The 15,421-nt window shown below is 40.3% G+C and overlaps 1 protein-coding gene across 6 annotated transcripts in view; it reads left to right on the top strand.

The window, feature by feature from the left end:
* Positions 1 to 15,421, top strand: part of inpp4b (inositol polyphosphate-4-phosphatase type II B) — a 187,305-nt gene that overhangs the window by 115,778 nt on the left and 56,106 nt on the right. For all 6 annotated transcript variants that reach the window (XM_080879817.1, XM_080879816.1, XM_080879818.1 and 3 more), the window contains 2 exons: positions 150 to 297; positions 7,739 to 7,869. In XM_080879817.1, coding sequence (XP_080735943.1) covers positions 150 to 297; positions 7,739 to 7,869 — 279 coding nt within the window. The remainder of the gene's footprint in view (positions 1 to 149; positions 298 to 7,738; positions 7,870 to 15,421) is intronic.

Genomic DNA, 15,421 nt, shown 5'->3' with positions numbered 1-15,421 from the left:
AGTCTGTTTACCTTTTGCAAAATTAAAGAGAAACTCTTTAAAATTTATAAAACAGGGATGTGATGTATTTTCTGCTGTGTCAGATGGTTCAGTGAACAACTTCTTTTTTTTTACTTTGTTCTCACCATCCCTTTGTCTTTCTCTGGCAGTGTTCAAGAACCCAGTATGCAAAGTGTACAGATTTCAAACAGTGGACAGCAAGTGGATGCTTGTGCGGGAACAAATGGAGGAGTGCACTCTGTCGTTCAGTATCCCCAAACAGCTGCTCGCGCTGTACATTCAGGAGGACATGAGTAGGTAAGCGCATCTGAAAAATCAGACATATTCGTTGTGTGGACCTTAATTTCTTCTTCTTGTCGTGGAGATTAAGGACCCAGGCTGTGGAGCCATACTGATTAAACAGAAGGCAGGTCTTTTATTTTGGCTGACTCGCAGTTCTCAGAAACAAAGCCCAAAGTAAATCCAAAAACAAGAAGCTGAGATTCAAAATTAGCCCAGGAAATCACGGGGGTTAACACATGAGGGGAGCTTAGCAGACACTGCAAGAAAGACTGAGGGGAAGACACAACTATTTTTACAGGGATTCAAATTCAAATTCAAATTTTTATTTGTCACGTACACAGTCATACACAGTACGATATGCAGTGAAATGCTTAGACAACTGCTCGTGACCTAAAGAAAAAAAAAGGAAAGGGCTATGAATAAGATAGGAAATAAATATGAAAAATTAAAAAGTGTAAATTTAACTAGGAAGGAATAAAATATAAGAATATAAAATATAAAAAATGAAATAACTGTACAACACAAATTAGAATGAAGGGTAAATTTAACTGGGAAAGAATAAGATAAAATATATAAATTAAAGTTGAAAATAAAATAACTGTACAACAAAATACACAATACACAGTATAGAACTATATAAGAATGTATGAAGAAATATAAATAAATAAATAAATATATATACACACACACACAATAACAGCAGCTGTACAAGTATTAACTGGAAATGAAGAATATAGTGACCAGTGTTGTGCAATCCACATTTGTCTTGTGCGGTGCAAATATGCTTAAAGTGGTTTAAGTGATGAAGTGAAAACAATGTCCAGTGTGTGTGTAAGAACTATATGTGTGGGTCAGTACTGTGTGGTGGTGTGATTGAGAGACCGTATCGCCTGCGGGAAGAAGCTCCTCCTCAGTCTCAACAACAGACTGTTCTCTCTGTTGAGGTCAGGAAAGCGATTCCGCTCCCTGAAGACCAACACAGAGAACAGTCTGTTGTTGGGATGGCTAAGGTCCTTCATGATCTTCCTGGCCTTGGTCCAGCACCGCCTGCTGTAGATTGATCTGGGATTTGTAGGCTAGTCTTCTGGGCAGATCCCGGCACCCCCGTGCCTTATGTTTGACACTGCTCAACCGAGGCAGGGTTGAGAGTAAAACTAAGTGCAAAGAACAGGCAGCAGCTGACTACCACAGCAAAACAAGAACTAACTTAAGACTCACTAAACACAGAAGAAACCTATAATAAAGAAGGAAACTAAGCATAAATAACACAATCTTTAAAAAGTAATAGAACTCAAATATAAAAAGTTCAAAAAACCTCAAAAACAGACTAAAGCATAACTCACAATGAAACCTAACAGAAAAGCCAAACAGAAAGCATCTGAAAAAGACAAATAACTCAAACATGGCACGGTTTAGTTCAACACAACAACAGCCACCTCGAGACACTTTATATTGGAAGGTCTTCAGTCTAGACCTTACAATAGTGGAGAGAAAATCCATCAGTGAGATAAAAAAAAAAACTCCCCTCTTATGGGAAGAAACCCCCAACAGAACCAGGATCAAGGAGGTGGAGCCATCTGTTGCAACAGTTGGGGCTACAGCTGTACACAGGGGAGGCTAAAAAAGACAGAATGCAAACAACTAAATATTAAACACTGTAACTAACTCACAAAGGACGACAGTAATGAAAGCCTCAGAATATAGGAATCAGGACCCAACGTGGTCAGGAGATAGACCAGGTCACCTAGTAATTGGAAAGTTGGTGGTTCCATCCCTGTCTGCTCCAGTCTGCATACTAAATATCCTTAGCAAGATGCTAACACCAAGTTGCTCTTTGATGATGTGTTGGATATAAAGGACTTCCATGCAAAAAGCATAAAAGAAAGTCCATGTGTGAATAAGTGCTCAGATAGAGCAGAAAAGTGCTATATCAGAACCAGTTCATTTACCATTTTTCAGTCTATAAGGAAACCAAGTCAATAACCCAAACTCCGAGATTAACTAGAAAACTGAAATACACAATACACAACCCACAAACAGAGTCTAGTTGATACTGTGTGAGAAAAAGGAAAAATTAGACCATCCCCTCGGGCTCGACCGTTGATTGTCAAGGCAGATCATTCCTTAACTGGCCTGTTGTCTCTGGCAGCCCTTTCTCATACATAACACATAAACAGTCCATACATAGACACGCTCACACATGAATTATTTACGCTGACTTCAATCCAAGGCACACAAAGATCCAATCAGAGATCTGGATGAGTGCGTTAGTAGGAGGATGTTTTTCCATTTGTAATCACAGCATGTAACAAAAGCCTCACACAGCCACACAACATCAAGGACACGTGTCCGTCACATCCCTTCCTTAAGCATATGCACTGGATCCCATTCACCTTCCAGTAACGTGTTCCTAGAGCATCGGTGCTGTTCTGCTGCCTTTTTAACCTTACTTCCTGATAATTCAAATCTTAGCTAAATTTAGAAGACAATTATAGAATATTTATGAAATGCGTTATCTGTATAATACAGCTCATGAGCACTCAGCAGGCTCCAAACCATGACTACCGTATACAGTGTTCGTTTATTAACACCCATGTGCACCATATCTCCAGCTTGGTCGCTCGAGCACCTCTTCTATAATCCTCTTTAAATGTTGTCTTTCTCCACGGTGCCTCTCCATTTTGGCGATTCCGTCAGCCAAGCTCACAGCGGTGTTAGCTCAGGGTTTTTAATGATTCAGTAACTGCTGTAAAGTTGTGAGTGCAGCAGCGGATGGTGGGTGGCTTAGTTTGCTTTAGCACTCTGTGATAATCTTGGATATTTCTTCCGTCTATTTGTTAGCTTTAATGTCTCCACTCATGTTCTAATCGAAGACTGTGAACACAGAGGCAGTAGAGTTTCCACTGTGGCTCCTTGTGCGCGTCGCCGTGTGTATGTGTGCAAAGAAGATAAATGCATGTGCAGCAAACATGAATGTTCTGCTGTCAGTAGCAATATAAGCGACCTTTACTCTGAAAATCTGGAATATTAGGAAACTTGAATATCACTGCCAGTTAACAGTCCACTGCTGTCCTCCGATATATGTACTCTTATTTATAACCGGTGGCTATGCTAGTTTCTGTTTTGTTGAGCAGGTAGGCAGTGTAGAAATAATGTCTGATGGAATATTTAAGAACAAACATAGTGTAAAAATTCACCAAAGGCAAAGTGCAAAGAGTGACTACAGAAACATAAAAAAAACATTTTATGCTGTTTTAAGGGGCTGAGGGCTATCTGTGAATTTATTGCTTGCCAGGCAGAGAAATTGGGCCAGAAGGAAAACCACAGGTCACTGGACCTGCTCAAGCATAAGAAGTGGGTGAAATCAAAAAGCTAGAGGACTCTGAGAGGAAACCAGAGCTGGATTTTCCACTGGCAGAAGATAGCAGATGGGCACAGCTGGATACAGATCTGAGTGATATGTTGGACAGCATCCTGAAAGGAGATGTAACCAAGAAGATAAAGACCATGGTGCAAGCTGTGCAACAGGTACGCCAAGATGCCATGAAGGAAGGCAGACACCAGCAAGCCATCAGCAGATCCCAAGAGGTGGCTTTGACAGATCACATAAAAAAAACCCGGCATTGCTCAAGAAAAGGTGCTGAAAGATAGAAAAAAAATTTGCAGGAAGGAGATAAACTGTAAAAACCAGAAAGAGAGAAATGTCAAGAGAGAAAACATTTTTTTAACCCTAACCACTTTACAAATCACTCCTATTGGAAAGCCCAAGAGCAGGAACCTGATATGTTCTTGGGTAGAAGTTAAGGACAGTGTGGAAGTGGGACACGATGACCCCACCAGAGATGTTTCAGTAGGAAACAGTTTTTCCTGCTGCCAACACTTAAGATGCACATCCCTTTTAACATGACAGACTTTGCCATCGACTAAAGTAACAGAAATAGTTGGAAAATCTCAAGAAGGATCCACTTCAAGACCATGAGACCCTACTTTCAAGATCTATAAATACTGCCCAGTGGCACTGAAGAGTTTTGAGAGATGCTCCTGTTAGAAGTTTAAATATGTTATGGTCTATTATTATTCACAGATTAACATATAATCTACTCACCAATGTGTATGTTGTATCCAAACAGAAAGTGTCCCAGGATGTTTGGAGGACTCATCCAGTTTTATAGCTTTAACTATCAGGTTCACACCTACTTTTTATCTAACCAAATAACACTGACCAGCTGATCCAACAGGCCGCCAAGTACCATCAGGAGTAGTTAAGATTGCCCACTATCATCCTTTTGGACAAAGCTGTCTCTCACCAACTGAAGAATACCAGCATTTGATCGATGAGGCTCTTGTCAAAGAATGACAAGTAGCCTTATTCCCTATTTAGGTGGCTTTCCACAATTTCCCATGAGGATGAGGATGTAACCCAAACAGCCGGAGAAAGCCACTGGGAAGATAGCCAGGGCAGCTGAAAATAGCTGTGGTTGACAAGAGCAGGTGAAGACTAATTTAGTCTTTGCAGTAGCACTGCCCTACTGGAGCACAGTGTACAGGTATAAGGGGTGAAACACTTGTGGCCCTGAGATAGTTGGGGATAATGTTTAATGTAGGGTATCTTGTCAGGTGAGAATTTTACTCAGAGTTGACTGATTTAGTATGGCGTGATCCATTAGTTACTTATCTCAGTGTCTATTCTGGCAAAGACTTAGATGTAATTACTTTTATTTGGTCTGACAAACAAGTGGTACTCTTGCATTCTACTGAAATATGCTTACTTCCATCAAGTCTATCTTTATACATCATAAGCAGAACTTACAATTTAACCACATGCACAGTGTGTTTACAGAATTGCCCATATTGTGGCTTCCAGTTGGTTTCAAGGTCCAAGTTTGATTAAAACTTGATTAATTATGAAAAGGATCAAGAAAATCTTTGATATGTGACCACAGCCTACATGTATGTGAATATAAATTGAGATGAATGCTTAAACCTATTGAATTATATTCTTTCCTCACCTTCATAAGCATAAGCCCACGCAGATAATTGTGATTTAATTTCTTGTTTTTGACACGGTTACTGAATGACCTCACAGTTGCTGTGGCATTTCAGAAGAAACTGTTTCTTATTTCTAATCAGCTGATAAACAATGCGGTGCACTGTTTGACTGCCAACCTGTTCAGGATGTACCCTACCTCTCTCCGAATGTCACCTAACATAGGCTCCAGGTTTCCTGCAGCGCCTTCAAAGATAAGAAGATAAAACTAACTGATGGATGAAAGCATGGTTGTTTTTTTTCTGTTTTGAGGGGAATCAGTTCCTTGTCTTGTTGGTTTGGTCCAATCATTTGCTGTGTAAAATCCTAAATTCTAATTCTGGTATCTAAAAATAGCTGATTTACATTTGTAATTTGTGATCAGAGGAGCGTATAAAGCCTCCTTTAACCTCTAATTTCTATAATATCTCTGGCATTTACTTGGTTGGCTGCCACAGGGACAGTGTGTAGATTATCTGTGTCTATCTGATATTCCCTTTCATATTCAAATTATTTGCCAAAGAAAGAGATTATGCATCCTAGCTGGAAATCAGCTGCTCCACACACAAACAAGACACAAATGTGCACAGACATGATGATGTCTGTGCACATCATCATGTCTGATGATGCATATTGGCAATTATTTCCAAAAGAAAGACCACAAATTATTATGGCATAAAGCTGCAGGCGCAACTAACTGAAAGACACCTGCTTGTTTCAGTATACACAGACAGCAGAAGAGTTAGTAATCGCAGAAGAAAGAGTAGTGAGGGGAGAATTTGAAAGGCCAAAGTGGATCAGCGGACACCAGATATTTTAGCCTGGGGTTTAAAGTTGTGTTTATCTGGCTCAGGATGCGTGCATGTTTCAGTATGTTTTAACTAGAGATGGCACGATACCACTTTTTTATGTCCAATACCGATACCGATATCACAAATTTGGATATCTGCCGATACCGATATGAATCCGATATAATGTTTTTTAATCAACAAAACTGTTTTTTTAAATATCTTGCTGCATTTTGTATAAGTTCATACTCAAGTTTAAAACAACAACTACACTAAAGCTATTCTGTTATACCTGTATGCAAAAAAAAAATATTTCATAGTTCAGCAATACTGATCAATCTAATAAACTTAAACCTACACCATCCTCCCTATTCTGGTATTTTAAAGAGTACTTAGCGTAAATATTAAGCAACCTAACTAATAGGGTTCCAACTCCCAGCAACAACAAAAATAAATAAATAAAAAATAGGGAACCACCCCTCACACTCCACCTCATGATGCTTAATCGACGTAATCAACCTTAATTTGATGCAGTGTGAAAAAAAAATGCACAGAAATCAATTATTTTTCAAGAAATATTAAATAGATTCAACATCTTTCTTCAACAAAATTGCAGACTGCACAGATGGTACCTTCCCAAAGGAAAAAGTACTATAGCTTACTAGGGTATATATATTAGACTTAATAGTCACTATATACAGTAATTGACTTCTATTCATTTTACATCAAATTAAAACTTTGGGTGTCAGATAATTATTTATTAAAAGCTAGACATTTTAAATGAGAATAAGAAAGAAAAGTATGTCTTTGTGCCCCCTTTCCCCTGTTCATGCCCTATCGCCCCCCCTGGCTAAACTTTGCTAGATCCGCCCCTGCACAGTTACCAGCAGTCAGCTACGTAGAAAAAGATCCTCGAGTAGAAAGAAATATTAAATACATTCTAACAACAGCTGATCAAGCTTAAACGTGCTGCTGCTGTTCAGCCGCTGGTTTCCTCTTTCTGGTGCAAAGTGGGCCAAAAGCAAACTAGAGACACGGACTCGCGACAGAAAAGCCGATCAGCTGATCATTAAGCAGTTTCATGATTGAAGTAGCAGCAAGAAGAGGCAGTCGCTTGTTAAGCTTAACGCAGGAATGCTTTACAAACATTCAGAGATGGACTTACACACTTGCTTTACTTCTCTCGGGGATAACTTTGTCGGAGATGAAATGCCGGGTTGCTAGCGAAGCTCCACATGCTATCCAGACCACCGACAGGTCTCGCATGCCACAGCCGCTCTATCACGTGATGCATACTGCTCCGACGTGCTAACGTTCTGAGGTGAGTTACGGCGTGTTGCAAGTTTTGTGAGGTGCTTTCGTGATATTTAATGGATCGGATTACATTTTTTATTTTTCTCCGATATCCGATCCAGTAATTTAGGTCAGTATCGGACCGATACCGATACGTAATATCGGATTGGTCCATCTCTAGTTTTAACTTCTGTCTGTGTTTTAAGAGGTTTGCTAATAGTTTTTTGAACCTGAACTAAAAGATTAAGTTCCTTTGAAAGAAGTATAAAAACTATGAAAGTGGCACAACACTAGCTAAAGCACTACAATAATACCTCAATGGTCCTCACAGATCTGTGTTTATTTGTAGGGTGCAGGATCTAAAGGAGCTGGGAGATCTTTCCCCTCACTGGGACAACTTACGGAAGGAGGTGATGACACGATATGCAGGAATAATCAGCTCCTACCAAGAGACCTTGGCTGAAATGGACAAGATTAACGGTATGATAACTGCACCTATCTCTAAATTTGATATTCCCGTCTGTGTCAACACATGTAGTCATGCACACAAATGCAAAGTCAGACAAATACACAAACTGGCTTCTAAATTGCTCATACATACATACACATCACACACAGACATTTGAAAAAGAAGGCTTTTATGCAGTCCTGTAAAACACTAAGTACATCTCGATCATAAGCTTGTAGAACCACCTTTAGCACCAATAACTTTGCAAGACTTTCTCGGTTTCTTACATGGTTGTGAATACATTTTTACCCACTCTTCTTCACTGAGGTTTGCAAACATTGCAATATTGTGCCACAGTGTTTCAGTCAGGTTGAGGCTGGCTAAAACACGGTATCTGTATTTTTGCTGCTATAGTTGGGGTCATTGTGTTTTTGCATGAAATAGTTTTGGCTAAGCTTCAGCTGTCAGACAGATGGCCTAACATTTGACTCTAGCATACTTTGGTATAAAGAGGAGTTCATGGCACTGAAATGCCCGCATGGGGCCCGGGTCTTGTGGCTACAAAACAAGCCCAAATCAATACCCATCCTCCACCATGCTTCACAGTAGGTTTGAGGTGTTTGCGCTGATATGCTGTGTTTGATGAATTATCAATACTTTATTTTAAAAAGGATAGACTGTCTCCTGGCAACCCTTTCAAGAAATGTAGGTCTTGTTTTTTGGGGGGTTTTCTTTGGTTTTTTTGCAGTTCTTATTTTTGCAGTTTCTTTGAGCATTTCAGAGTCTGAACTAGTTCAGACCAGAGCAAAACTTCTGCTTTAACAAAGGTGTCCATACTTGCTAATGACCATTTAATCAGCCCAGTCTTGGATCAAAATCCTGAAGTATCCTCGGAACCGATGGGTTAAGTGCACACATAAAGGAAAACTTTGAACTCAAGGATCGATTTTGGGGTGAAAGCATAAGGAGAAGTTCCTGTTAAAAGAGTTTCCATAGCAACGCAGGTTTCATCAGGGGCAAATAAAATATGTACATGGCCATGTGCTCGTCTGTGTTTGTTGCACATAAACGCATCAAAACTGATACAGCCCCGTGCCAGGAGCAAACAAAAGCATGAGTCTCACATCTCATTTATAAATATCCAACCTTCCATTTAGTATGCAGTTACTTGGCGTGCAATCTTTTCTGCAAATGTTTTACATAATAAAATTAATCCATGCAGTTAGGTCTAACGCGAAGACGGGAAGTAATTAATCTGCTTCTCATTTGTCCCAGGGTTTAACAGGTAGATGCCGAACGCGTGATTTTGGCAATGACGAGGTGTTGTTGAAAATGCATTCTGAAATACAAAGGTGATGTATGTGTTGCATATAGTTTGAACTTCAAAAGCTAGATAAAAGCTCGTATGAACAGCATGCATATACAGTACAGGATATTGCACTCTGTATGGGGCTTGTTCTCAAGCTTACGCCCTCAAAGACACAGTCCCATTAAATAAAATGAGAACAGAATCATTTTTATACATTTGTTATCCGTTTACAGGAGTAGCAAACGTATAAAAGACCAATCATTCTGAATTTGTTTCTTTCCCTCGCAGCAGCATGTTCCTATACATTTTTCAGCTTACTATGCACATATTAACATTACGGCTGGTGATTAATTTTCTACTGAGTACCCTCGTCCACATAATGAGATATTTGTCTCTGTTCCTTTGTTGCTTTGCCCAGCTGATAAGAAATAAAGATGGCTAAGCCTCGGTGCTGCCTGCCTGGACTCTGAGGAGGGGTTGAGGGAAAGGATAATGTGGTGTTGGTCATTATAGTTCCTGACAACTCACTTGCGTGGTCCAGATGCTGTAATACATGGATAGGGTTGCCAACCGTCCCTTAAAATACGGAATCGTCCCATATTTCGAAACAAAAGTACACGTCCCGTATTGAGCTAATAAGGGAAGCACTTTGTCCCGTAATACAGTGAGAACCAAAAGTGGTCTATAAATGTTAATGGAATTAACGCCTTGTTTGAAAACATAATTCCCAGCCCCTCTCCTGCTTTGTGACCAATGAGCTGACAGCACACTTATGACAATTCGAGTATGACAATTCAGATTACCGCTCATCTCATTGGTCGAGGAAAGGTCGCTTTCGGAGAAAATACCGGAAGACAACAGGTGACCACAACAAGAAGCATGGCCAACAGGGAAACAAACGCCGACACTGCGGTGCAAGTCTCGGACGACAGTACACCTAAAGCTGGGCAGACACTGTGTGATTTTTTCAGTCACGTTATTCAGCTCCTGCTCAAACTGCACGATTGACTCACAGGGGTTAGAAGTTCATAGGTCACGATGTACTCTCACACTGTACCGCCCGATGCTCTGATGCGACCTGAGTGCTCACACTGTGCCGCTGTTGTGCCAAAGTAGTTACCCCCGCCATAAAATGAAGGTTATAACAGAAAATCTGTCGCTCTCTCTCTCTGTCTTTCACTCACACAGACACACCACTACCATCAACTTTGCTAAATTGCTAATGAAAAACATTGATCAGGCAGCTGTGATTAAGCAGCAGTGTAAATCCAACTATTTTCACGGTTGTTGTGGTCGTGATAATTTTGTGATGCCACATCGAAAAGGCTCGGATGAGCTTGCCATAGTTCTACAAGTTGTGCCTCCATCGCTTGTGTCCAGATCACACGCTGCACTGCCGTGCTGCTCCGTCTTTTTCACCGACGTTTACGTGTTTGCGCGCAAGCAGCTGCGGTGACACCCTCACGAGCGATTGATGATCGGGAACTGGTCGTGAGGTGTTAATCACTTCTCGTTACCCAACGTATACTACATGACGCACGATGAAGGCCAAAATCGGTCCGATCACTCAAAAATCGGCTCAAAATGGGCCTAAAACCGCACAGTGTAAGCCCAGCATTAGAGCAGCAATGTTTGTTTCCCTCAGAGAAAGGGAAGAATGGGAAAAGGAAAACACCTGGCTGGAAAAAGTTAATATGGGCATGTGCAGTGAATATCAGCGCTATGTGGCCAGAAGTGTGATAATATAATTTATTTTGTGTAATAAACAACTGCAAGGATAGATGATTACAACAAATTGATGACTAATACATAAAAGTAATACATAGGTGAATAATGATGATGAGTTATGATGCGTAATCATGGGAACAAGTGGGTTTACAAACAGGAGCAGCTGATTAGCATTAGAAAAGCTGAAATAATACCTCAACTGAAGCCAATTGTACTAAATGCACTAAATAGAATAGAATAGAATTCAACTTTATTGTCATTGCACATGCACAGGTACAGGGCAACGAAATGCAGTTTGCATCCATCCAGAAGTGCTTTAGTGATATAGATATATTACAATATATATTAGCAATAATATAGATATGTGAGTATATTACAGAAATGGGTCTATTATGGTATGTTATAATGTACACGGTATGAAGTATGTTGTGAATATTCTATAACTATAAGTATGTACAGGATATGAACAGGATATAAATATGAAAAACTATACAGAATATGAAATAAATAACTTTACAGAATCCGAGATATACAGCTATACAGAAATGGGAACTATGCAAGTTGTAAACAGTTGTAGGATTAAAGATTATCGAATGTACAGAATGATTATTTACACAGAGCTATACAGTAGTGCAGTTAAGATAAGTGAGGGTGTAGATAGTTTCTACAGAGGCTATATAAAGTGCTAGTGGTTGTGAGTGGTGGTTCAGTCCATGTTATTATTGTGTGTTTGAGGGTACAGTTGTCCATTGTGGGTGTGTGTATGTTCAGTCCATGAGTTTAACGTGGGTCAGATGTCAGGAGGCAGAGTTCAGGAGTCTGACAGCTGTGGGGAAGAAGCTGTTCCGGTACCTGGTGGTCTTAGTCCGGAGGCTCCTGTGGCGCCTCCCAGAGGGCAGGAGGGTGAAGAGTCCATGTGATGGGTGACTGGGGTCTTTGATGATTTTCCCAGCCCTTTTCAGACACCGCTTCCTGTAGATGTCTTTTATGGCAGGAAGTGGTGCTCCGGCGATGCGCTGGGCAGTTTTCACGACCCTCTGCAACGCCTTCCGGTCCGAGGCAGAGCAGTTCCCGTACCAGACTGTTATACAGTTGGTCAGGATGCTCTCGATGGTGCAGCGATAGAAGTTCACCAGGATGTCTGAGGACAGGTGGTTCTTCCTCAGAGTCCTCAAGAAGAAGAGGCGCTGGTGAGCCTTCTTGACCAGCTTGGCACTGTTACAAGAATATTTTTCTTTCTATTGTTTTCTATTATTTTAAGTTAAGCAGGACAGAGTTCTTTTAAAGAAAGATTTACTTATATTCTCAAAAGTTAAGCATGACAGGCTTCTGTTTAAGAAAGAGACCTGTTTTATTGTGTTAATGTTGTCATTTTGAGCTAAAAATAAATAGCTAAATGATCATTTGTTTCACATGTGTTGATATCACAAAGAATAGAATATGCATCTACTTAAATCAACTTCAAGTCAAATGGTTAAAAAAATAATTTCACACACAAAAAAAGAGCTAGAAAATTCACCACACTGGGAAGGGTGAAGACAACTGGGTCGCCCGGTCCTGGCCACGAGGTGTCCCTTATTTATTTTTCAGGGAGTTGGCAACCCTATACATGGAGGATCCCCCAACCCTATCTTGCTACTCTAATTCAGTCCTGCATTAACTTAACAGGATGACAGACGTTGCTAAACAAGCTGGGTGGGCAAGCTGCTGCAGATTAATTATTGATAACTAATATGATTAAAAAAGGTTGGGAGGGAGAGACGAAAAGAGACAGACTGTGGAGGAGGTTGAGTGGGTGCACAAATGTGGCAGGAGGGACAAGAAATGAAAACATAATTACCAGAACAAACAAAGGGTGACAAATATGGCAACTGAGTGGCATTCGTCATAAGAGGAGTTCATTAACAAAAGTCAGTGGGCACGGCTGTCCTATTACTTGTGTCTGCACACAAATTAGGAACTTTCATTTAATTTGTCACTGTGCTCTTCTTTTGGAAATGTTCATGTCTAAGTACTACATTTAGACGGGATAAATAAATTAAAGTCTATATGTTATTTACAGTAGAACATAGAAATCAAATCAAATGTTTAAACTGATAAAATAAGGTCTTGATGGCAACAGTATATCTGAGAAATGTTGGGATGGGGTCATGTTTACCACTGTGTAGCCTTTTCTTTTAACAATAGTCTGTAAACATCTGGGAACTGATGAGACCAGCTGCTGGACTTTTGAGAGAGTAGTAGATGCAGTAAGCGCTCTAGCATTGTCTTCCTGAAATATCCAAGACCTTCCCTGAAAAAGACGTTGTCAGGATGGGAGCATGTCGCTCTAATACCTGTATATACCTTTCAGCATTGATGATGCCTTTGTAGATGTACAATCTGTCACTTCCACAGACGCTAACACACCCCCATATCATTAGAAATGCAGGCCTTTGACCTGAGTGCTGATCACAAGCTGGATGGTCCCTCTCCTCGTTAGTCTGGAGGACGTGCCATGCATGACTTCTTCTTTGCGTGATAGTGCTTTAACCTGCATTTATGGATGACGCAGTGCAGTGATTTCTATGAGAGAATCCAGCCTGTTTTTAATGAAGTGCTGCCCGAGGACCTGAAGATCACCAGTATCCAATATTGACTTTGGGCCTTGTCCCCTTGCACACAGAGATTTCTCCATTTTCTCTGATTTTTTCATGAAGTTTTTCCACAATTTGTAGATGCAGATTTTTCAAGGTTGGTGAACCTCGGTCCATCTTTACTTCAAAGATGCTGATTTCATACTCAATGAATGCCCCAGTTAACCTAATTATGTGTTACTCTGAATGTTTCTTTTTAGTACTACTTACTTTTGTTGACCCAGTTCCAACTTGTTTAAAACATTTTTTCTGTTTTTCTTGAAATACTCAAGTTCTCATGTTAAACATTTGACATGTTTTTTGTGTTCGAATTAAAATGTGGATTTATGAGATTTGCAGATCATAGCATTCTGTTCTTGTTTACTTTTTACACAGCGTCCCAACATTTTTCAAATTGGTGCTATAGAAAACAAAATCCAAAGGTTTTGAAATTGCACATGGTTACAATAAAGAAGAGAAGTAGTTCTCTGGGAGGTGGATGAGTTTCCATGTTCAGGTCCAACATTCTTCCAATTTTTAAAACCACTGACCTCAGTGAACAAATCATTAACTGCATTCCATTAATAAATGACTCATCCCTGCTTGCACTGTTTACCAGCTGGTGAGTTAAAGGTGCAGTCATAGTCCTGTTAGTGTTAAACCTTCGCTACTGTCTGCAATCTCCTCTCTAAAATGTCAGCCATCCCTTTGGTGAAACGTTAGGCCTCTGAGCCTTCGCTTATGGGATAACTACAGCTTAAGGCCCAGAGCTGAGTGTTTAAGGCAGTGTCATATATCTGTGTGGCTGACAGTAAAGCCTACTCATTGTGGAGATAGCAGGGCAGGTGGACATGATATTTTTTCCATAATATCTGTATTAGGACAGCCATCTTTACAGTCTGCTCCCTCCAGGTAAAGATGTTCACATACATTTTCTGTTTTGCAGGTTAAAAATGAGGACCGAATGTTAGATAAACCACAAATTGGTTAAAAGAAAAGAAAGTGACGTCAGACATGACACACTTGTTTAAATCATAGTCCTGTCCAATGTTCCCTCTAAGCTGCGCACGTGCGCAATTGCGCACTGCTGGCACGGTCTCTGCGCACAGAAAAAAAAATCTAACCTGAATTGAAATTAAAATTAATACTTTAACAATTCTATTTTGCAGTGTTAGTCAGTGAGTGACTGGCTGCTCCCGTATGGGATTAGACGATGCCACCTTATCCCATAGTCCAGCCGCTGATGTGATTCACATTCGTATATACGCAGCTAATCAACGTCGTTGACAGGCTATGACAGCGTCCTTATGTGCCGACACCGGTGTTTTAGCTAGCAAAACAGCGTGGCTGATGTGGAGTGAAGCCACGGTAATGACAACGTGTACAACCATTGGAGATGTGAGCAGGACAGACGGAACAATTGACGAAAAAAGTGTGGACTTTATACCAGTTTTTAAATTGTGTTGATTGGCCAAGTAAATCCAGAGTTATGATAAAAATATATCTGCAATGTTTGGTTTTCTTCCTGAATACTATCGTTGTTTATATTTACTTCAGGAAGAAACGATAAAATCAGCATTTTATCAGGAAAACGCTCGAAAGCACTCTCCACCTGTGAGCAAAGATGAAACCAAAACACACCCCCACCCTTTAGGAGTGACAGCGGTTTTGAGATGTGAGAGATTTGCGACGTTTAGCGCAAATCTTGTGTAGTTAGTCTGTTGTGTAGTCAATAGTTTTGTTGTGCGTTCAGAACAATGAGGTGACTGCTGAATGTTACAGGTGTTACAGCAGTGATACATCTCCTGTTGTCAGGCCTGCGGGTACCAGGCTGTTGTTCTCCTTTATCTCATAGTGGACAGAAATTATTTTTTGGAGTGGCACAAATAATTTGTGTGGCATCAAAATTGATGCAGAACAGCTGATTGTTCT

Source organism: Rhamphochromis sp. 'chilingali' (genome assembly GCF_963969265.1).
Source record: "Rhamphochromis sp. 'chilingali' genome assembly, chromosome: 4".
Classification (NCBI taxonomy): domain Eukaryota; kingdom Metazoa; phylum Chordata; class Actinopteri; order Cichliformes; family Cichlidae; genus Rhamphochromis; species Rhamphochromis sp. 'chilingali'.
This window is presented reverse-complemented; position numbering and strand designations above follow the sequence as displayed.